The 24,348-nt window shown below is 36.8% G+C and overlaps 2 protein-coding genes across 4 annotated transcripts in view; one reads left to right on the top strand and one right to left on the bottom strand.

Moving 5' to 3' along the window:
* Positions 1-2,131, bottom strand: part of DTL (denticleless E3 ubiquitin protein ligase homolog) — a 47,710-nt gene extending 45,579 nt beyond the window's left edge. For both annotated transcript variants that reach the window (XM_063115177.1, XM_063115178.1), the window contains exon 1: positions 2,080-2,131. In XM_063115177.1, the coding sequence (XP_062971247.1) occupies positions 2,080-2,131 (52 nt within the window). The remainder of the gene's footprint in view (positions 1-2,079) is intronic.
* A 363-nt stretch (positions 2,132-2,494) lies between these two features.
* Positions 2,495-24,348, top strand: part of INTS7 (integrator complex subunit 7) — a 96,801-nt gene continuing 74,947 nt past the window's right edge. Inside the window, exons 1-4 of one of the 2 annotated variants that reach the window (XM_063113681.1) lie at positions 2,495-2,681; positions 15,796-15,925; positions 16,741-16,887; positions 22,359-22,496. In XM_063113681.1, the coding sequence (XP_062969751.1) occupies positions 2,588-2,681; positions 15,796-15,925; positions 16,741-16,887; positions 22,359-22,496 (509 nt within the window). In that variant the 5' untranslated portion in view covers positions 2,495-2,587. Of the gene's footprint in view, positions 2,682-12,699; positions 12,778-15,795; positions 15,926-16,740; positions 16,888-22,358; positions 22,497-24,348 lie in introns of those variants that run through there. The other variant, XM_063113682.1, reaches the window with a different exon arrangement.

Below are 24,348 nucleotides of genomic sequence, written 5' to 3'. Positions count from 1 at the left end.
GGGGTTACATGCAGATTTTCCAAGCAGTTCACAAGGACATTAGAGTTTTGAAAGAATCAATTTCCATTTACTTGACTTCCATATATATGCATTTCTAAAACTGATCTGCCTGAGAAGGTTAAGGCGCTCCTCTCCCCTTGCCCCTTCATCACTGCCTTCTTCCACTTTACCAAAGAAAAGCCATTACCATGATCCAATCTTACATCTTGCATTGACCCAAAGTATAAAAACTTCTGGGTATCAATTAAATATTTTTAAATAAAAGCAAAAATCTTCTGAGACTCCAATTAAAAGACAACTGGATAATTCCTTTAATAAAAGCACCATAAACACACCCAAATCCATCTCTTGAAAAGACGTAATTTCAATAAAATTTTACTTTTTACTTAATAATTATTTATTAAAATTAGCAATCTATATTGTTTTTATCAATTGCATACTACTAATAATTGAAATGATAATTCAATCCAGAAGAAAGTTTTCACACTTGGAGACTTACAATCACAGAAAACAGCAACAAATATATTTTTTGACACAGAAGGGTACGATAGAATGATCAGTAAAAGAACTTTTCAAGCATAAAATTACATTAGGATAAATTCCATGGAAGAAAATAAAATGTAACTAAGTTCAAGAGGAAAAAGAATTCACTATGTAGAATTTCTAGCAGTTAAAGAGTTCCTATTTTTTCTTAAGTGGATGATATTATCAAGTTACTATAGTATTTATATTCCATTAGATAATTTAAAAAAGAGTGATGCAACATTCTTATTTTAAAATGTCAATATTCACAACATGGCTTGCCCCAGGTCACACAAATAGTAAGGAGTGGAGCTGTAATTAAAACTCAGGCAGTTTAACTCCAAAGACAGAAACCACTGTGCAGTACTGCCACTCATGACACAGGGGACAGAGAAGTCACTCAGGCAAGGTCCTAGAAGAAACAGAAAGGACACTTAGAATATAATTACAAAGATTATCTAAGAGGGAAGTAGGAAGGATGGTATAAAGTTTTAGATTGGTAGCAGGAAACTGAGAGAATCTCCATTTCAACATCCTTTTCCTAGATTTATTCCTTAAATACAAAAGTTCCCTTTTCAGATTCTTTTTGTTTTCCACACGGTTTCAAGGGGAAGGAGGACCTCTGGGTATAGTCGACCTATAAACGAGTGAGATTTCGTATCTGTCTTAGGTTAGTCTTGGCAGTTAACTCCCATATCAGAAACTTACCCAAAAGTTTCAGGTTGATGACGCCCAAAGTTAAGCTCAAATATCTTATTGTCAATGTTTTAACATAAGAAACCTAAAGAACGGTAGAAAATAAGTTGGATTTCTACATACTAACATGGGAATATATCCAATTTATATCGTTAAAGTGAAAAACAAAACATTTTTATCCCATTTCTGAAAATAATAGATATTATTTCTGGCACAGAAAAACGTCTGGAATAATACACTTCATTCAGCGTATTAACAGTGATCTTCTCTGGGGGGTGTGGTTATAAGCATCTTTCACTCTGTAAGGTTGAATTTTTGTGACCGTGTAGTAATGGGGAGAGGAAAAAAAAAAAAAGACGTTGACCCTGCTAGAAGCAGATGTCCTGTCTTCTCTGCTTAACTGAGTTCCGGAACACAGGGTCATTTTCACTCGTGTATCATAGGAAACAGTAGCGCTCACTAAGATTGTACAACAAACAAGTGAAATAATCAGTGAATAAAGTCTTGACGATCTCACGTAGCTGTTGAGAGAAACACACACACGCGCACACAAATGCATGCATTTTCAAGTTAACGCGCAATACAGATATAGGCCGTAAGGGGCCTCGGAGGCCAGTTAATTCAACGTCCTTCTGACTTCGGCCTACATTCCGATTTTAAAAGTCCGATTACGATTAAAAGTGTCCTGACGGAATGAAAGTACAGCTTTCTTCAGTAGCGCTTGTTAACACTAATTCACTCTTGCCTGGGAGAACTCGGAGGCTGGGAACCAGAACTGGATTCGGCCCCGGTGCGGGGTGGTGTGTGCTTCGAGGAGGTGAATCCCGCCAGCAACGAGCAGCGGTTAGGGCCGTTACTCACCATTTCTCAGGACGCCGAGCTGGGGCTGGCGGAGCACCGAATTGAAGAGCATCTGGGCCGGAGGAAAAGGCTCAGCTGAGGGAAAAGCCGTGGAAATGCCCCCAAATTAGGCAGGAATCCTAGTTTGCTCCCCTCACCTCTGGACTCCTTATTGCCTCCAACTCCCGCCACTGTAAGCCCCGGCCGCCAAACTCCGCGCCAAACTGACGTCACGCTCTCTGATTGGCTGCCGCCGCGGCGTCCGGACGTCTCAGAGTCACTTCCCTCTTTGGATCCCCGCCTCCTTTTCTCCCAGCCGCGGGAACCAAGAGCTACGGAGCTTCCTGAGCGCCTGCGCGGGCGGGCGCAGAGGCACGAGCGAACCACTGGGTGGCCAGGGCGCATGCGTAACACGGTTTGACCGAGCGCGGAGGAAAAATCCGCGAGAAGGCGCGGCGGGAGAAGATGGCGGTACTGGGATAGAGTTTGCAATCTTTCTGACTAGGCTGGTGGAATAACTATCCGGGTCATGGCGTCAAACTCAACTAAGTCTTTCCTGGCAGATGCCGGCTATGGCGAACAAGAACTGGATGCTAACTCTGCCCTTATGGAATTGGACAAAGGTATTCGGGAGAGCGGGCTGAGCGGGAGGACGGTGTGGGGATAAGCGGCGCCACCAGGTGGTGGTAGCCGCAGGAGAGCCGGGAAGGCGCATGCGCTTAGCTTCATTGGCCAGGGATCTCCTGTCCTTTTGCTGGGACGAAGGTTTGGCTGCGTGGGGAGATTGCAGGAAAATTGCAGAAAAATTGCAGAATTGCCGGATTGCCGGATTGGATTTGCACCAGCTGACCAAGTAGCGAGTTCTGGTTGAGGGGCCAGTTTTGACCACGTGAAGGCACAGCCTCCCGATTTTCCAACCAGTGCAGGTGATTAGTCTCAAAACACGGAACTGAAATTGTGAGATTATTTTTCGGTACGCACGATTGAGACCAGGTCTTCATCAAAAGCGCTGAATAATAATCTTGCACCGACTTTATAGCGAGTCATTTGATTCCGTAGCTCTGTTGCATGCGGTTTACAAGGCAGGTTAAATACGGCCAAGACCATCCGAAAAGCATCGCTCTTGCTCATTCCCTGCAGACGAGTTCCAGGACTTTTGTTTCTTTACAGGGGGCAGCTTGGTGTCGTAGAAGGAGCTTTAGGGTTAGGCAGAGTGGAATTCCAATTCTGCTAATTTTGTGATCATTGACAAGTCACCTAACTTTACCTAGGCCCGGTTTATTGTCTGCAAAGTGGGTCCAGTATCACTGAGCTGGCAAGATTGCTGTAAATATTAAGTGATATAATGATATGCAAAAGGAGCATCTATTAAATGCTGAAGAGATATGCCTTTCCAAATTTGTCAATAAAGAACTTGAATGTAATTATGAAACCTTTGTTTTAGCGAACTTCAAAGATTTTTATTATATGGGGAAACATTTTGTCAGCTGGTATACTCTTAATTCTTGATTAACCTTGGCCAGTGTATAATGTATCAGAAGTATATTCCTTTAAGTCCACTTTGAGCCTCTTCCCAGTTCTCTGACTTGGATATATCTATTGACTTTGGTGATTCATTTTTTTGTTTTCTTGGGTTTTTTTTTTTTAACACATTTTTAATGGGTTGGTCTAGATAAGAGTTTCTTAGACTTTTAAAAAAAACTTTTACCTCCATTTGATCCACATGAAAATGTCACAACACCCCAGTGGGATATTCCCTTGGTTGAGTCAGTATTTTTAGTGCATCCCCACCAGCCAAGATGTTGAGGTTTTCTTTCTCTTACCAAAGCTATAGGTCTTTTCTCCTCTAAAATATAAAATTATAATATTAAGTGTGTTTTTTAAAACACGTAATCTTTTTCTCCCCATTCTGATAAATTCCTTACTTATTCCCCAGTGAGAGTTTCAGGTCCAGATAATATCTAATATCCCTGGCCAGTTCTAAAGACATTTTCTGTCCCCACCTCCCCCGCCCAAGACATTTTCTATCACTGTGGTCCAGCTGAGCTTGTACCATGCCAACAATATGATAGTGGTTGTAAAACAGGGATCAGGATGGAGAACTAAAGAAATGAGAAATTTAGAATTGTTTAATTCCTTAATATGTGCAATTGTAAAAAAAAAAAAACTGATATAATTTTTCCTTCTTAAAGAAAAGTTGAAATGGAACTATCTCATATCTGTAAGAAATAAATGGATGCCTATTGAGTGTTTAACCCCAAACCAGGCATCAGTCCTGTACAGAAAGTAAGTGATCATGTTCGATCCTCCCAGCAGTGCCCTGGGTGAGTATTTCACAAATGAGTCTTAGACTCAGAAAGATAATTTTTATAGGACAAGAACAAAATTCTTGTTCTTTTTCACCTCAGCATACTATCTTTTGAAGCTGTTAGGAAATTAGGTTATAGAAATAGCCAGTGTCAGTAGAATATATTGTAGTTTAGTATTTTAAATATTGAATCATTTCATCTTTTACCTGTTAAAGAAAGTACTTCCGTTTTTTTGAGCCAAAGATCATAGAGTCAGAAGGCTACAAGTTCCAACTTTCTTTTAGTTCCAAAACTTTTAGATCAGGGTTTACCAAAGTGTGCTCCAAGGAATACTATTTGTGAAGTATTTTCATAGGAGTTCCCTCCCCCCACCCCCCACTGAAACATGTGACTTATTTCCTTAGTCTTTGTGCTAGGGATACAGCAGTAGTAATGAAACAGAGTAGAGCTCCAGCCCTCATAGAGCTTATGTTTTAACACAGATGAAAGGGATAAACAAATGCAATAAGCATGTATTAAGACAGATAATGATACATATTATTAAGAAAAATGAAACAAGTGAAGGGAACTGGAGAAAACTGATGTAGGGTTGAATGGGTTTGTCATTTTATAAAGGACAGTCATGAAGGGCCCACTGATCAAGTGGAGGAACAAGTGCAGAAGCCCTGAGGCAGAAGCATGGTTTACGTGCTAAATCTGAAAAAGAGTGATAGGCAGTGAGGATAGAAAAATAACCAGAGGCCAGTTCATGTAGAGCAGTGCAAGCCATTGAAAAGACTGACTTTAATTCTGAGTGAGAAATTCATGGAGGATTTTCAGCAGAGGTATGACAACATCTGATTTACCTTTGAAAGGGTTCAGAGTGTGGCTACATTGTTGAGAATAGACTGAATGAGAGGGAGGGCCAGGGTGGAAGTAGGGAGACCAGTGAGGAGGCAGTTGTAATAATCCAGGGGAAGAAAATGAAAATAGTGGCTTGGACCAGGTTGGCAACAATAAAGCTGTGTGAAGTGCTGAGATTCTGGATATATTTTGAAGGTAGAATCAACAAGATTTGCTAATAGATTGGATGAGAATGTATGAGCGAGTGAGCAAGAAAACTTAGAGGTTTTTGGTCTGGGGTACTGGAAGGATGTATTCCATTTATTGAGAGGGTGAAAATCAGTTCAGTTTGGGACATGATAAATTTGAGATGTCTCTTAGACATCCAAATGGAGATGTTGAGTAGGCAGTTACATATAAGATGTAACCCTTGAACTCCATTTTAAGGAAATATCTTGTGGCACTGGTGTCCTTAGAAACAAACTAGGGAAATGCTGCTTTCTATAACCTTCTATATATTTATAACCTGTTGCACTTTTTTGGAGCCTTTTGAGCAAGTATGGCAATAAACTAATTGTTTCTGATCTCTGTAGGAATAAATGGATGCTATTTTGAAGCTGACTCAATTCCATTCCTTAAGTATGTAGTTAGTAACACATGAAAATAATCATTCATATGATTCATTCATTCATTCAACAGATATTTAGTGACCACCTACATTGTGTCAGGCATTGTGCTCAGACTTGGGGCTATATTAGTAACAACACAGTTTTAAGGAGCTCATATGCAAATGTGAGGAGACAGACAGCATTAGATCATGGCCTTGTTGGTCATGACAAGAATTTGGATTTTACGCAGAATGCTGTGAGAAGACATGAAAGTGCTATGGGAAGACATTGAAAGTTATAAGCTGATAGTCATGCTGACTGAGCTTCTTTGAAGACTGAGCCTGTACAAGCAAAGTGTTATAGTCAAATAAAACATTTATCTGACACATTTCATGATGTAGGTAATCATTAGTATACACAATTGGCATTATAAAGGACACATCTCACATAAATTAATTAGTGTAACTTTTTCACTAATGTAAATATTTGTAGATCGGCTAATGGAAAGTTGTCTTGATAATTTGAAAAAACTTAAGTAAGATTCTCCTTCACCGTGGGGGAAGAGGAATCTCTCTCAAATGACATCACTCAGCCTGTCTGCTTTCTGCAGGGCTGGCCCTGGAAAGGATGAGGGGAAAGCAATGGGGAAGAGAGTCATGACACTCATTCCCTTTCTTGCATCTGGTGCAATGTGAAGGAAGGAAATGTAGAGCGTGGAGTTGCCACTAGAGATGCTGGTGAACTTAATGCTGTGCGAAAAGCCTAATGGTGTGCTTAATGAAAAATTATGGAATAGAAAAATGAAATGAATCGGGGCAACTATTAATACCATTTATTAATGCCATCACCTCACCTGTGTTCCAAAACATCTAAATTTGCAGACTGTGAAAAAGACTGCAGATTGCTATTATACTTTCCCTATTGGTGTATGATGGAGTTTGGGTGTGTCGTCCCCTCCAAAACTCATGTGGAAATTTGATCTCAATGTGGCAGTGTTGGAAACTGATTGAGTCATGGGGACGGATCCCTCATGAATGGATTAATGCTCTCCCTGGGGGAAGGGGGAATAATGAGTGAGTTCTCGCTCTATTAGTTCCTGTGAGAGCTCGTTGCTTAAAAAGACCCTGGCACCTTCTCTCTCTCTCTTGCTTCCTCTCTCTTGCTTCTCTCTTGCTTCCTCTTGCCATGTGATCTGCTTGTACCTACTGGCCGCCTGCCAGTTTCCACCATGAGTAGAAGCAGCCAGAGGCCCGTGCCAGATGCAACTGTCCCAGAATCATAAGCCAAATAAGCCTCTGTCCTTTATAAATTACCCAGTCTCAGGTATTTCTGTTATAGCAACACAAAACGGACTGAAACAGTGTATGTAGTTGGTGTTATGATAAACAAATATGAGGCCTTTTAGGAAGTATCTATATAGCCCCTCCTAAAGAGAAAAGACTCAGCAGCCAGGTAAGTGATTCCATGCCATAACTGACTGGTTCAGGAGTGGACATGTGACCATATTGAGTCGAATTCTTTCTCGTGAGAATCTCCACTACTAGACCAAACTTAGTCTGACAATGTCGAGAAATTGACCTACAAAATCATTTAGAATTGAGGTTAACTCTTAGCAATTGATAGCCCCATAAAAACCAGCATTAGAAGGCACTAATTCTCAAGCCTGGTAGATGATCCCATCGTGGTCTATGAACTGATCCAGAAACTTAAGGCCCTTCTTCAGTTCTTAACGAAATTCACAGACTCATTTTTATGTATGGCTGAGATCTGCTATCTTGTAACTTACAAAGTGAGTTATTAAATATTACTAAAATTTGGTATTCATAAACTAAAATTCATGTGTTTAGGATTCTAAATCAGTATTCTATTGCATACTGTACAGTATTGCATACATCTCACCAAGTACATTTATGGACAATTTCTGAAATTTGGGGAAGATGCTTTGTTATTAATGCATCATTAGCTGAGTTAATCATTTCAGTTGATTTCCTATCTGCTTTTCAAATATAAATTAAGGCTTTGCCATTATCAATTTATTAAGCTGAAGGTTGTTAGGTTATCTTATAATGTGTGGTGAATACTTGTGTTTGTATTTGTAAACACTCCCCCCCCACACCTTTTTATTAATGAATAGACTTTAAGATGTATATGTGTTATGGCTCAGACTCATGTATGTGTTTGAATCATTCTCAACCCTTAGCTAAAGCAAATGTGTATAACAAGTTTTCCTAGATTGCACTTCTATGGTAATCCTTCATTAGTGGTGGTCTTTTTGGTGGATGTTAGTGATGATTGTGGTTGCTTAGCATCTTTTGAACACTTCCTGTGTTTGAAGAATGTCCTACATCATTAACCCTGTCTCACCAGGGTGAAGCCAAAACTCGCTTCCTAGTTTCCCTTGCAAGAGTTCAGGGTCTTATCTAGGCTCTGCCACACACATCTCCTTCAGGCTCTCTAACTTAGGAGTTAGAGATGCAAAAAGGAAGTAGTTGAAGAGTACACCTATAGTTCCCTGCCCTGGCAGCAGCAGTGGCTGCAGTGTTCCTAACGTTTGGTAGCAGCAGCAATGGCTACAATATTCCTAGGTGACAGCAGGGCTAATTGTAGCATCTGGTATTTCCTAGCAACACCAGGTTTCCTCATCTAATCAGTTTGGCAGTGTGATATTTGATGTTCCTAGAAGTTCAGTCTTAAAAATGTTTATTAGGCTTTTAAAGAACTCACTTTCTGCCTAATCAGTCAGAATTAGCTTCTGTTGCTTGTAGCTAACTGCTAATACATTCTACCTGGAAATTTGTGCTTTTTTAAAAACTTGATTAATGTATATCGCAAACCCCAAGTTTACCGTAATTTATGTTATTTCTCCTGAATTTCCTGGAATTTGTCATGTCTCAGAATTCCACCACTCTGGAATCATTAATTCAAATGTCCCATTCTTTAATCTTAATCTGTATCTTTCTAGGTCTTGCTTGCTGCAGATGCATTTTAGCATAACAGTTAGGACCAGAGGCTCTGGAGCCAGATTGCCAGGATTTGAATCCTAGGTCTGCCATTTATTAACTGTTGTTTCTTAGGCTAGTTGCTTAACTGTTTCCTGTTTCCTGATCTTTAAAATGTGGAAATAATAGTCCCCAATTTCTGTAGTTATAGAGAGACTTTAATAAATGTAAAGTGCTAAGTAGACTGGTGCAGAATAAGCATTTAATATACGTCACTATCATCATTATGATTAAGTGCTATATTGACTACTCTTTATTTTCATTCAAACCTCTCTACTTTCCCCTACCTGGTTTTACTTCTTTATCCAACTTAGGATTCATGCTCCCTCATTTGATTAATTTCTTTAACCTTCTTATCAGTACTTTTGTTACTGGATGTTAGTTCCAGGTTATTGGTCAAAGAGTAAAGAGAAGTCTTTTGTGCGACTGAGAGGAGCCCACGTAGCAGAGAGCACCCTTATGGCAAAAGGAAAGGAAGAGGGACAGACAGTGGAAACACTCAAACAATGGGTATTTTATTACAGAGTGAAAGTACATGCAGAAGGGTGCGCAGGCATCCCAAGTGAGGAGCACCCTGGATTCTTAGGGGGAGGGTTTATATGCTGTTCTGGGACAGGGGTGTTTCTCTGTCCTAAGAGGAGGAATATTCAGCTGTGGGGGAGGATCTAGGGTAATTAAGGCCTAATAGGCTGGTGCAAGGTTGCATCAGCTTCCTGTCGTGTGTCCCTGAGTTTCTGAAGTTTTTGGTCACATGCAGTGGGGTCACTTTTCCCCTAACTTTGTCCTTTCAGGTCTAGCATCATGGGTGGAAGATTGTATAGCAATCGTCTGCCATTTTGTTCCTCTTAGTGCTCAGGCACTTTGGTTTTTGTAAGCCATAAAGTTCCAGGTGCTGATTAGTAGGGTGGTTAAGCTGTCATTAGCTCATTATGGGTTCACTAACTGCAAGACAAGGAGGCAGCTAGTGCTGATCCAGTCTGAATATTTATGAGCAGCCTCCCTGGGGTGTGTCCCTATTCTGTCCTGCCTCACTTTAAATTCTCATCCGAGGTTCCATTCTACTGGTGTCCAAATGCAGCCAAAAATTGCTAGAGAAAATCATACAACAGGGTATGTGGCTGTTGTCATGAAAATATCAAACCCAAACCAACCTTCAACACAGACCTGCCATACTGCAATGTTTCTGTGATACTACTACATTTCTTTGATGAAGACACTACCACCTTCTTCAGTGACATTTCAGATCTTTTAATTTTTTAAAAAAGATAGAAATCCTGGGTCTTACGTGAAATCTCATTTTTAAAACTCGATGAATTCAAAACCTTTAAAAAACATTGTGCCTGTCAGAGAAGACCATTTTGAAAGCCAGATTCAGTAGCCTACTAGTTTTGTAACTTGGGTATAATCAGTATGGGCAGGGCAGTCAAATAAATTACCAAGTGGCAACAGTTAGCTTGAGGATTCAGGTGCCTACCTTCTCAAAGCAGATAAACAGGATGCCTGGGGCTCTGCCCCAGAGATTTGGTAGGTTTGGAGTGGAACCCTAGCATAGGTATTTCTGAAAAGCTTTACAAATGTTTCTGATGCAGAACCAGAGCTGAAAATCACTAGCCTAGCAAAGTGCTCTGCACATTTTAAGTGCAAAATAAATTTCGAATAATAAATGGTTTTACTGCTCCCAAATGAATTTTGAAAGAATAGGTAATTTACAGACAGCCTATTTTAGTTCTGCCTAGTCTACCTGCATGTTGCCACTGAGTTAAGTACTATTTAACTCCAGACACTGAAAAGGCAAAGAGATCTGTCTCTCTGGTGAGAGAATAAAAAGTAAAATGTAGAAATGATAATCACATCCTTCTTCCTTAATCTTATCTCTGATCTTAAAGTAGCATTCTTATGATCAGTGGTCATATACTCATATATGGTCAGGACATTCTTTCTCAGGTCTGTTGTAGCAAGCAACAGAATTAAAGTGAATAATCCCTCTTAAGTCCACGGTCTGATTGTGCTTGGCTCCTGTTTTCCAGTGTTTGGCTTATCTGGAGTCTCAATTGGCCTAGAGCAAGCAGGATGTGTACTATACTGTCCCAGCCTAGAATTGTTGCTCAACAATAGACCTTTAAAGCACTTCTCCCTTCTTTTCGCCTTAGCTTCTGTCCTACAAAGCCAGCCTGGCTTCCCACTTCTCTCCTGATGTTCTTACATCAGAAAATAAGCAGGAGATTTACTATTCTTTAGCTCATTTACCCTATCAACCTGTTATAGAGAAATAAGGGTCTACTTTATCTTAGAGGAAAAAAATTTGGCCACATTAGGGTAATCAAAACATTCTCTGGATGCATTCAAAATTATCTTTCGTACATTTTTAAATAAGCATGTTTAAATAAGTCAGTATGGTCTGTGGTTCTCTTTTGCAAGGGAAGGTGAAAACATGATCCTATTCTGTCAAGGTGCCTACCTCAACATGAGCTGCTTCCTCCTTTGCCTTTTTTACCAGGCAAGGTTAATTCATTACAAACAGAAATTTACTATCGTTTGCATATAACTCGACCACTGCCAGTGTGAAGAGAAGGGAAAAATTACTGTGAATTTTCTCAACAATATCTGCCCCTAGTACACATACATAAACACACACATCTGTTCCTTTGTTCCTCTCACTTCCATCCTCAGCCTTGCCCTTCCTCTTCTCCCCTTCCCTTGTGTCCTTCGCTGCCCTGTTTCCTTTAACCCCTTTTTTATGTCAGGCCTTTAGAAAAGCTTTTAAGGTACATGAGCACTGCTTAGTCACATAGAATATGCCTCTTGGAACTGTGTGTTTGGTGGGAAGAAGACAGAGCTTCAGTGGCAGTTCTTTTTGTGTCTGTGGTGGGTGAAGGGCAGGAAGAAGGGAGCAGGCTGAAGGAGGGATATATTCTATGTATCTCAATTAGAAATTTGACTTACCTTTCGCATAGAAACTTTTATTGTAAGAGGTTATTAGGTCCTGGAGTACTGTGAGTGCAGATAGTGCTATTTTTTTCCTATGAGGAAATGTGTTCCAGTACCAGCGTTTACAGAACATTACCCACTAGTAAACTGTAGAAATTGCTTACTCGGTTTTACTTTGTGGTTGTCTTTTGTATTGAAACATTGTGGCAACTAGGAAAAAGGCTTCAGATTTCCTCTGTCATTTTTTAAGGTAGGGAAGGGTTGCTGAACAGATACTCTTGATTGAAACAGAGTAAGGCTAGACCTGTAAACCAAAATGACACCATTTTCCCTGCAGAGAACTTTATTACTTTTCTCCCCTCAGTCATGAGACCCCCAGGGCAAATGATTACCCCCTGGCCCACCCTGATAAAACAGACTAAGATAAGAGGGGAAAGGATATTCACTGAGTTGCAAAACCCCTCCCCAAGGCTTGTTTACTGTATTTGTAAAAATTAAGTTACAGATTAACCTCAAGGCCCCTTTAGGAATTCCCGCATGCATGCACACAAAGCTTCAAGATGACTGCTACAATGACCTTCCTAGGGTGACGATAATGAACACCATCACCATCTTGAACCTACTGAGCAGGCTCAAGGACCAAAGCCATAAGTGAGCAAGCACCCATGACACAACCAGGAAGAACAGAATGGACCACTTCCGGTGACGCTGGCCTGTAGCTTACTCCTTTCCCTACAAAAGACCCTGAACAGCTCTCTTCGAGGGGCTAGCTTTACTGTAGCTACCCCCTTTATACATAAGTAATAAAGCATTGCTTGCTTTACTATTGGGTGCATTGTTCATTTCTATGACCCGAGAGCATAATACGGTACAAGCCAGGAAGTAAGGGGACTCTGGGTGCCAGGAATAGCTCTGGGATTTTCCCTATGTATCACGTGTGCTGATCTAATATCTGTACCAGCGAAAATTGGAAAGCCTTGGGCACCAGAGGAGACTCTAGCTGCAAGAGGCAAGTAGCCACTGGGGCTATTTTGCTCCATGTCTCTGCTGCTGGTAAGTTTCTCCTTGAGCCCCTGGCCTGAATTCTGACAAGACAGTGCTTTATTCTCTTTTATGCTCCCTTTTTCCTTCCCTTTTCTTCTTTATGTTTCTCTAATTTTCTCTTCTGCTGTTCTGTATAGGCGCACCCGGAGGGCTCCTGCCTATGCTTTGTTTCTCTGATTTAAATCTAGGTGGTATTTTTCTTCTTTGTGCCAACAACAGAGTGGAGAACTGCTTTTGTCAATTACTGTGTCAGTGGAATAGGTTGGCCCTGCCAATTGGGACCAGGATAAACTGGACCCCACTACTCCTCTTTTCTCTTTGTTTGCTTGGTTAGACATTTAGTTGAGTACCTGTAATCTGAATAAACCTTCCAATTCTTGCACCAACTTTTGGACTTTCAAGTCATTGTTTAGTACGAGAAAGCAAGCCAAGCCTGGTCTGTCGGTAGCATTCTGGGATACTTATTTCTTATGTAGATATAATCAGCATTTTATGAATGGTAAAATACTAAAAGAAGGAGGCATTTGAAGCTGATGCTATTAAATCCTTATTAAGTTATTCATTCTTAGTTTTTTAAAGCATTGAGCATTAACTCTTTTTTGTTTGATTTTAAAATCAGATTTATTGAGGTTAATTTGTATATGACAGAATTCACCAAATGTATGCTGTCATGAAACCATGACCACAATGAAGACATAGAACATTTTCTTCACCCTAAAAACTTTTCCTCTGCCCCTTTGCAGTCAGTCATTTTTCTCTAGCCCCTGGCAACCACTAATCTGTTTTTTGTCCCTATAGCTTTGCCTTTCCCAGAATGTCAATAAAATAGAATCATGCGGTAAGTGTATAGTCTTATGGGCCTGGCTTCTTTCCCTTGGCAGAATGATTTTGAGAGTATTTTACATGGTTAAAATATGGAGATGATCAAAGTATGATTCACAGACCACACGATTTATTGCCATACAAAGATTTTTTTTTCCTTGTTCATAATGTTTAAAGAGGAGGAGAATAATAAGAACACATCTCACAGGAACACACTCAACAGACTAGGTCCATTAATCACATAGTGAGTTGCAATTTCATTTAGGGTCCAATTATTAAAGTCTCATTGCTCAGTTAGGATGAAAGCTGGTCTCTGTGGATGTAAAGTCTCATCAAAATTCAAAGCATACCCTTCTGTGAAAGGTTCTCTGGAGGGACGATTGACCAACACAGTGGAGCTCCACTATGACACACATGAAAGGTTCCTTTCACTGGCAAGCAGTGCGGATGTTGGCTGGAAAGGATTTGGAGGGTAGCTCAAAGGCTGGCAGGGAGTAGCCCTGCCACCTCCTGAGCTCTTAGTCTGTCAAAATCTTGGGTTTGTATATATTCTGGAGTCCAGTAGATGAGGCCAGTAACCCACATGTGTTATGATAAAGTATAACCTAACATTCTCTCTGGGAAGGGGATTACACTCCATGATCTTATCAGAGCAAAACATATCACTCACATAGCAAACTATTGTAAGTGTTGGAATCATTTCAAAGCTTTATAACAGAGATCCACCTATGTTGTTATGTGAATCAGTAATTAGTTCATTTTGTATTGTTGAGTAGTAGTTCATTGTATGGATATATCACAGTGTGTTTATTTACCAGTTGAACATTTGGGTTGTTTCCATTTTGGTGCTATTATGAATAAAAGCTGCTGTAAGCACTTCTGTACAGAGCTTTGTATGAACATATGTTTTCATTTCACTTGGATAAATATCTAGAAGTAGGATTCCTGAGTGAATAGTATCTGTTTACCTCTCTTAAAAAAGGGCCAGAGTGTTTTCCAAAGAACTGTACAGTTTTGCATTCCCGCCAGCAGTGTATGAGAGTTATAGTTACTCCATATCTTCATTATTAGCATTTGATATTGTCGGTCTTTTAAAATTTTTTGCCATTCTAGCGGATGTGTAGTGATATTGCAGTTTTTAATTTGTATTTCTCTGACTAGCAATGTTTAGTGTCTGTTCATATGCTTGTATTTGCCATCATATTTCCTCCCTAATAAAGTTTCACTTCAGTTCTTGCCCATTTAGAAAACTGGGTTGTCTTACTGAGTTATAACAACTATGAGGAAGTCCTTTATCAAACATGTGTTTTATAAATATTTTCTTTCAGTATGTGGCTTGTCTTTTGTTTTTCTTGACAGTATCTTTTGAACAGAAGTTGTTAATTTTGATGGAGTTTAACTCATCACTTTTTTATTTTATGTTTTCTGCTTTAAGTATTCTTTGCCTAACCCAAGTTCATGAAAATTTCCCCTATGTTTTCCTCTACATGGTTTATAATTTTAGCTCTTACATTTAGGTCTGTGGCTCATTTTGAGTTAATTTTTGTATATGGTACACGTTAAAGGTTGAGATTTATTTTTTTTGCTTATTATGGATGTCTAGTTTTTCCAGAATCAGATGTTAAAAAGACTATCCTTTCCACATTGAATTATGGTGGCACCTCTGTTAGAGCACTGATTTGAGGCTTCTTTCCTGACATAAGCATTGAATGTTATAAATGAAGCACTACTCTAGCTGCATCCAACAGATTGTGCTTTCATTTTCGTTCAGTTTAAAACAGTTTTCTAATTATCCTTCTGATTTCTTGTTTTACCTATGGGTTATTTAGACGTATGTTGTTTTGATATTTTTCTCTAATTGATTTCTAGTTTAAATCTGTGTGGTCAGAGAACATAAATTATATGATTTCAATCCTTTTAGATTTGCTGAGATTTATTTTATGACCCTGAATATTCTTAATCAACTCTTAACCTTTTAAAATTGTTTCTTTTTTACTATAATGCATCTAAAAATGGCAGTTTGCCAAGTTACTATTTTACATACCATTTTATGTTGAAAAAGGTAGTGAGTTAAACAGTTTACTTTACCTAATTATTAAGAGTGATTAATTTTTGCTTTACTGTGTAATTAAATTGGTATTTGCTTATTTTTGCCTTGTAGTCACAAATTTGCAAGCTATTCTCCCCTCTCTGTGCTTCTCATAGGACTCAGATCTGGCAAACTTGGTGAACAGTGTGAAGCAGTTGTTCGCTTTCCCAGACTTTTTCAGAAGTATCCATTCCCTATTCTCATCAATTCTGCTTTCTTAAAGTTAGCTGATGTTTTCAGGGTTGGGTAAGTCTCGTTAAAGTCTCAGTGTCCTAAAGCACTTTGTTCATATTTCTTTGTTTTATGTTGCGATCTTTTTCTTTTTGCCTTTCAGAACTTTCACATGGTTAGTTACCATTTTAGTGAACACACATGACAGTGTGTAGCACTTTCACATTAGATTTAATGATGTCTTAAGCAAAAATGAAGAGTATAATTCAGAGACTTAATCTGTTTGGGGAACAGGGTAAATCAAATTAAGACAGCCTTAATATACTACTGTATATTTCAGAAAAATCAGTGGCTTTGTACAGATTGTTTTGAGAAGTTGCTGATTTAACTTATTTTATAAGAGAAGTATGTCTATGAAGTATCTGAAATATATAAGCACTGAATAAAATACCCATTTGCTTTTTTCTCTCCCCACCATTCCCTCTCCATTCTTTCTGCCATTCTGCATGCACTCATGTGCTTATACATACAATAAATAAGACTTGAAGGAGAAAAGAAGTTGTAGAAGTAGCCCAAGAGAGGAGGAGGACCACCTGACCTTCTGGCACCAGTTATAAAGTGATTGAGATTGAGTTCAGCCCCGGGGCTTCTCCTTGTGTCACTGCCATTTTGGTGTCTTGCAGCAGGACTGCAGGCATAGCTAACTGCTATGCTTAGTTTAGTATCCACGTAAAGTACAAACTTTAGGTACCTCTCATAGTGGTGAGACAAATAATGATAAGATTGAAAAACATTTGCCTGTTTCTAAAATTTAATGTCGTTACTGTTGCTTTGTTCCTAAATATTACTTTCTGAAGTGACCTAATTTATTTTATCTCTGGTTTTTCTAGAAACAATTTCCTGAGACTATGTGTTCTTAAAGTTACCCAACAAAGTGAGAAGCATTTGGAGAAGATTCTAAATGTGGATGAATTTGTAAAGAGAATTTTCTCTGTGATTCACAGTAATGATCCTGTGGCAAGAGCCATCACACTCCGGTATACTGTGTTGCTAATAATGATTCATCATAGATGGTTTAAGCTGTAATTATGTTCAAAAAAGCAATATGTTTACTTTTGTCATTTTGGATTTTAAGGATTTGTTTTTGGTATTTTTGACTAAGACTCAATGCAAAAATATGGTAACTATCCCAATCTATAAATTCTTTTCAGTTAACATACATATCACTTTTGATTGCAGATTGTTGCCTAACTTGTGTTTGAAACATTTTTCTATGTAGGTAGGCGTTCTGATCAAATAACTTGATGAATCTCAGTATAACTCATTCTCAGCTCATTTTGAACTTTTGCCTTCCTGACCTGTTTTCGTTGTTTCCTGTCAGTTTTCTATATTCATCTTTGGTTATGTGATCATTTTGTATCTGCTAATTTGCATTCGAACCCATTGGAGAACACCGGATATAACCACTGTAGTTTCTTTAGCCTTTCCTTTTCTTTCTTGGCATTTTTTTAAAAAATATATTTTGTTAGAATTTCATTTTTTATGCCTTATATCTGTCTCGAACTGTATTCTCTTTTAGGCTCTGCTGTCTATGGAACTACATGTGTTTTGGTCTTTTTAAAATTTTTTGAAATTCACTTCCCTAAATTATAGGTATCATTTCTGATTTACCCTGACCATACAATTCTCTTTTCAACCAGGAAGTCCAGTATGTCACTTGCGTTTTTTCCACATTGTAGAATCAGTTTTTCCTTCTTGTTCAGAATTAAGTGCTTTTGTCATTCCTCTGTCTTGTGAGCGATTAAATCGTGAGCAGTATGTGATATTTTAAAGTCAGTTAATTGATTTTTATCTTTTAAAAACCATGTTCAATGGAACAGTTTAAATTCAGCAAATTAACCTATTGAATTTTTTCAATAAATCATTTTTAAAAGTTGGTGAACATATGTATGTGGATGATCATAGTATCATTTTTGTAAAATGAAGAATTAGGGAGAAATTATGCATTTTATTAATTTTGGAATAGTTATTTGTGTTTAACTTTTAAAGAGTGAAGTAAGTCTATATGTACTAACATAGAAAGAGATATTAAGTTAAAAAAAAAAGTAGTCAAATCGTATGTATTTTATTAACTCATGTTTGTCCGTTAATACTAATATATGTGTTTATATAGGCCCAGAAAAAAATCTAGGAACATACACTGTTAACAGTGATTATTTTTGGCAGAGGTCATTGGGTTATGAATTGCAAGAGACTTTTCCATGTGATTTTGTATTGTTTGAATTGTTTTCTACAAGCATAGGTTATTTATGTTTATCAGAAGACAGTAAAGAAGAATAATAGAATTTAACTGGTGGAGTGAAATTTTTAAATAATTTAGAGCTAGTCTGAATATTTTGAAAAGAATTGTAGATTAGTATTTTAATATTCCATTTATTTTGTATGCTTGCCCTTCTCTAAGTCGTGGCAATTGAGCCTTGCCTCAATTCTTCCTTTAAAAGCTGTTGTTATTGATAAAACCAGTGATTTCTAGACAGCCTCCAAAAACAGGAAAAAAGACCAAATTGAAATTAGAGTTTTCAACAGTAACACTTGATGCAAAACATATTAAGTGAAAAGAAATTTGAGCTTAGAATTTTATATCTAGTCCAGTTGTCATTTAAAAGAGTAGTACAATAAAAAGGTTCTTAGGCACACAAGGACTTAGAGGTTTGCCATACGTGGACCTGTTTTGTAAACATTCTTGGAGGAGTTACTCAATTAGGAAGAGAAATAAAAGCTGGAAGCGGTTGGGAGTAAGGGGTGATCAAATAGTTTTGTAAAGTAAAAATCAAAGACCAAAAATAAAGGTGTATTTATAACAACCCAAAACTAATTTTCTAGACAGTAGCAACACAATATTTTTAAATTTAGTATATTATTTAATATTATAAAGTTTTTTAAATAAAATCTTTTAAAAGGTTATAAAGAAAATTTTTAATTTTTGCCATTAAACAAGTGACAAACACTATATAATTTACTACTTTAATTATGTAAGAAAAAGTATGATTTGTCAACAAACACATGTTAAAATGACCTGTTTGGCATGGTGCTAGGTATATTAAAATGAAGTTTAAAACTTTTTCCAGTATTTTATTATGAAAAATTTTCAGCATAGAGCAAAGATGAAAGAATTTTACAGTAAACACTTGAATACCCATCATCTAGATTCTACATTGATCTTTTACTAAACTTGCTTATCACATATCTATCCATACGTCTATCCATTCATCGATACAATTTTTTTAAATGCATTTCATAGTAAATTGCAGACAGTTTATTTTCCCCTGAATATGTCAGCATGCATAACATTAGCTAGAGTTCAGTTGTTTACAAGGTTGTCTGTTTTTTTGTTTTTTTAGTGGCTGGCCTAATGTAAAATTTACTTATAATGAAATGCTCAAATCTTAAGTGTACATTCACTGAGTACTGATAAATGCCTCATGTAACTCCAACCCCTATCAATATATAGATCTTACCTCACTACAGAAAGTTCCTTTATACCCCTTTCTAGTCAGTTCCTGCACCCACCTCCCCAGAGGCAACCACTGTTTTGATTTTTTTCCCATTGTAGATTAGTTTGTGTCGGTTTTCAAACTTCATGTAAATGAAATCATACAGTAGGTATCCTTTTGTGTAAGACTTCTTTCACTCAACATGTTTTTGAGATTAATCCATGTTGTATTTTAATAATTTGTTCCTTTTTATTGCTGAGTAGTTTTCCATCGTATGACTGTAACGTAGCTTATTAACCTAGTCTCCTGTTGAGTACCTGCACTGCGTCCAGTTTGTGGCTCTTATAAATAAAGCTGCTGTGGATGTTCTTATATAAGACTTTTTGTGAACATGCTTTCCTTTCTGATGAATACATACCTAGGAGTAAAATTGCTGGATTTGGTTTTATGAGAACTGCCAGGCCTTTTTCCAAAATTATATTACCGTTTTATATTCCCATCAACAATGTATGAGAGTTCTGCTTGCTTCACAGCTTTGCCAAGTTTTGGTGTTGTAAGTCTTTTAAATTTTAGCCATTCTAATGGGCCTGTAGTGGTTTTGATTTGCATTTCTCTGATGGTAGTGATTACTTTTTTATGTGCCTTTTGGCCATTCGTGTATCTTTCTTTTGGAAAGCATTGAAATCTTTTGCACATCTTTTGTTAAATTGTTTAGATTTTATTATGTTATTTGCTTTTTTAGTGTAGAATTAAGGAACTTTTTATATATCCTGGATATCAGTCCTTTCTTAGATGTGTGTTTTACAAATCACATGAAAAACAGACATGCATCTTTCAGGGCCTGCAAGCTATGAACAGAATTACTTCCACTTTTTTACTCTTCATTAAGTTATATTTCAGCATCATTGTTCCTTATAGTTTTGGGGGTGGGGGGTTGTCCTTAAATTAAGTGATACATACTTCAGAATAAAAACAGTTTCAAACTGTGTAACTGTCAAAACCACCCCAGATGCTGACAGTGGGAAATGAAGTGACTGAGCCATGCGTGTACTTATCTTATAGCCACTAAATGCTATATATATTCTTTCACTTTGTACTACAAGGTTCTCAAAATGTTCTGCCTTAAAAAAGGGAAAAATAATTTAAGTAATTACTTTTCTAATTAAAAAAATTATGTCAGTTTTTTGAACTGCCCCGCTTTGGGGAGTGGTGGCTTAGTCAACTGAAGAGAAGTTTACCTGGTATGTGTACGAGATTCGTTCAAGTTCCGACTCACGTTCTAATGAGCTGACATGTAATAAATCACTTTCCTTGATGTAAAGTGAGAAAAATAATACCTGCCTTAAGAGACTCATTTCCTATAGGTAAAAATGCAAAAATATTGCATTAAAACGTTTTGGCATATTTCAGCATAGAAGTGTACATACAGTCTGGCTATTAAAATGTATCTTTGAAAAGGTATTGGGCATGTAAGTGATTGTATTTTCATTCCCTCTATTGTGAAATGTTTTGACCATAATACTATGTTTTATAAAGAAGACTTGATACAGAAAGGAACTCAATAATTTTGTAGGAATGTGACTTTTTCATTGAGAAGCATTATAATAGCACTAAGAAGAAGGATACTGTTAAAGAGGAAAACAGACTCTGCAAAGAAAAGTTAGGAGCTGATTAATGATAAGTACTCTGAGTAACCACTGAGTAGATGGTTCTATGCAGTTTGTTTTAATGGGGAGAAAGTAGAAATCCATGAAGAAAAGCAAAAGTGATGCCTTTCGAACACTACGCTATTTTTAGAGTCAGAATGATTTAAACTTTAAGAAAAGGGGATCAAGGATAGGGAAAAATATTTTAAAGATGTTCTATTTTTTAACCTATTTAGAGTTAAAAATTAAAACAACGAATGGAAGAAGCTAGAAGCTACTCAGTATTTGAAATATAGTGCTATGAATTATAATATTATCAGATATGTTTTCAGAAAATAGTGACCAATGAGATTATGCTTTTTTGCCCTTTTATATTACATAGTAACAAACTGCTAATCAAAATGTGTCAATATTAGCCCAGTCTTTTCTGGTATAAAAGATTAGATTAATAGCCATTTGTTATTTCTTTTGAAAAATATCTAATTTTAAGACTTTTCAAATTGAATATAAATTACAAATTTAGTCCATTTTAGTATCTTGTTTATAAGAACTCTACTACTAACGTCCATTCAGTTATAGCTCCATAAAATAATCAGGTGATGACACGTCAAGTTGGAAGTTTACTTAGGATGTTGACTTTGAAGGAGGTTGTTATCATAGGAACATTGTAGGTTTTGTTTATTGCAGTGTTTCTTAGCTTTCTAAAATCCATGCCTTTCTGCTGAAGTGATTTTAAAGCTTTACTTTCTGTAGTTTATATTACAAATGACAGGTTTTTTTTCCTTTTCAAAATTTATAACTTCATTATAAAGTGGACTGTGTTTTACAAACTTTGCCTTCCTCATCATTGCACATTCTGGTATGAACCCCAGTGGGCGTCATCTACCTCTGTTCTTATGTTGAGTACAGATATGAAAACCATCATATCAATATTTACTGATGTGGAAAAAAAGACTGGAAAGTTTTACTGTTTTTACTTTGTAGATTTGCTTAATACCAAAAATGTTGTATTCTTATTACTTTGCTAAAATGGACTTCTTTATGCAGTATTGAAAGTGGATATTTCGATGCTTTAATAATTCAAAAATTTCTTTTCTGGGCTGTGTTTGGTGCCTGGGATGTACTTCAAGATGATTTTTTAAAATTTTGCTTGTGTTAGATAAGCCTTTTTAATTTTTCTGACATATTGAAGTATGTACAAGTGTTTAGAATATGAGTCCCTGATTCCTAAAGTTATGCTTTATTAACCTGAGATTTATGGAATTACTTACAAACTTCAGTTTTGGTAACCTAGCTTTGCCTTGCCTCTTCCATTCCTGATCTTGAGTTTACTGTATTTCCAATTCTTGGGTTTCTCTGTTTTTGTAGGATGTTGGGAAGTCTGGCATCAATAATTCCTGAGAGGAAGAATGCTCATCATAGTATTCGTCAGAGTTTGGATTCACATGATAATGTAGAAGTTGAAGCTGCTGTTTTTGCTGCTGCAAACTTCTCTGCACAGTCAAAGTAAGCATAGGCCTTTTAGTAATCTGGCTTCCCAAGAAAAGTCTTGGAAGGATCAATGTATATAAACACTAAGGGATACAGAAAAATGTAAACAGCAAGATGTATTTTCGAAGAGGGTTTACACCATGTCGGGGAAACAAGACTTGGTGTAAAAAAAGTTTTTAAAAAATAGTTTTTCATAAAATAGAAAACTTAAGTATAAATTTTGGCATTAATTGTAAATGAAATGAGTTTCCAGGACAGGATCATAATAGATGGATTAGAATAGTTAGGGAAGGCTTTATTAGGTAACAGAAGTTTTTTCCACTGAGGAGCTTTCCCCAAAGATACACATCATCATACTAAATTGCCATTTTGTTAATTGTCTTCGAATCTGTTTTGTGTTAGAGCTGTTATACAGTTTGGCAAAAAGAGTAACTTGAATTAAAACCATTTTTAAACCTATTTGTCATGTCGTGTCCCACACTATTATCTTACAAAATTTTTTTTATTTGGATGAAATGTTGACTATGGTTTTATTACTGTGTTTGACTGCTTGTTTACACTCTGTAAAAATATATTATCCAATTGATTGATTGATTGATATGAAAAGTAGCATTTCCTTCTGGAGGGCATTTTGTTAATATGTATGAAATATGTATGATAATATGTGCATCTCTGTGACCCAGAAAATCGACTTCTAAGAACTTCTCCTAAGGAATCAGCAAGGTGTACTGACACTTATTTGCAAGGATACTAGTTGTAATGTAACTTGTAACAGCAAAAGAAATTAGAGGCAACCTAAATTCCAACCAATGCCCTTAGATAAATTATGATATGATCATACAATAGAACTCTATCAGCTTTTAACAATATCTTTTAGAAACATATTTGGAAGCAGGTTACATAGTAGCTTGTGTGATATTGCTGGTATTAAAAAAATCAAATATTTGCATTTATAGAATAAATAAAAGACTAGCAGGATCAAAGTGTTGTCTCTGGATGGTACGATGGTATATTATTTTTATTTTTTTTTATACATTTCTGTATGTCCTGCCATAAATAAGTTTTGCTTTTATAATCAGATGATTTTTTTTTTTAACATAAAAATAACATTTCCAATAAGAGTTTCTGCTGAATTGGATAAGGCCTGAAATAGGTAATAGCCAACTTTCTTCACATTCTAACTATATGCATATTCTTCTCTTTAGCTGTTCTTATCAAATCTTCAGAATTCCACCATTACTCATTGGAAAAAGAGTAGTGAATAGAAAGCATGTAATTTTTAATTTCACCGCTCAAAATTAATAGATGTGGGAGTAATTGAGGAGGAGAAATATCTGAGTAAATATAGTTCCTCTTTGTGCTTTTAAAAATAGGCATTTTTTTTTCTTATTGAGAGAGTCATTGATATTGAAAGAACTTTTAAAAATTACTAGTATTGAATAGGAGTTATACCTAATGTATAGTTTTCTAATTACCACTGTTGAGGTGTCAGTGCTTCATAGTCTGTCAGATAAAATATGTACCTCTTGTGGTTCCAAAAATAGTTTTCAAAATTAGTTTCTAAATTTGGGTCATTCATTTGTAATTTAGTGATTAAATTGTATAATGAGAATTATTTTTAGTTCCATTTTTCTCTTGTGTTATTATGAGGAGCTGATTTTATTTCAGATGTGGAATTTCTGATCAGTCGTGGAAAATGATTAGGATTGAGTAACATAGAAATGGCAAGATTCTTCACTTATGGAACTGATGACCAATAAACATCTAAATTAGTAGTTTATGTACAAACAGTTTTTAATATACCATGCTTTAATATGACACGCTTGTAATTTGTGATATTAAAAAATAACAAATTAGTCCAATGGGA

Source organism: Cynocephalus volans, chromosome 11 (assembly GCF_027409185.1).
Source record: "Cynocephalus volans isolate mCynVol1 chromosome 11, mCynVol1.pri, whole genome shotgun sequence".
NCBI classification, from domain to species: Eukaryota; Metazoa; Chordata; class Mammalia; order Dermoptera; family Cynocephalidae; genus Cynocephalus; species Cynocephalus volans.
The sequence above is the reverse complement of the archived record's forward strand: the minus strand, read 5'-3'. Positions and strand labels throughout refer to the sequence as shown.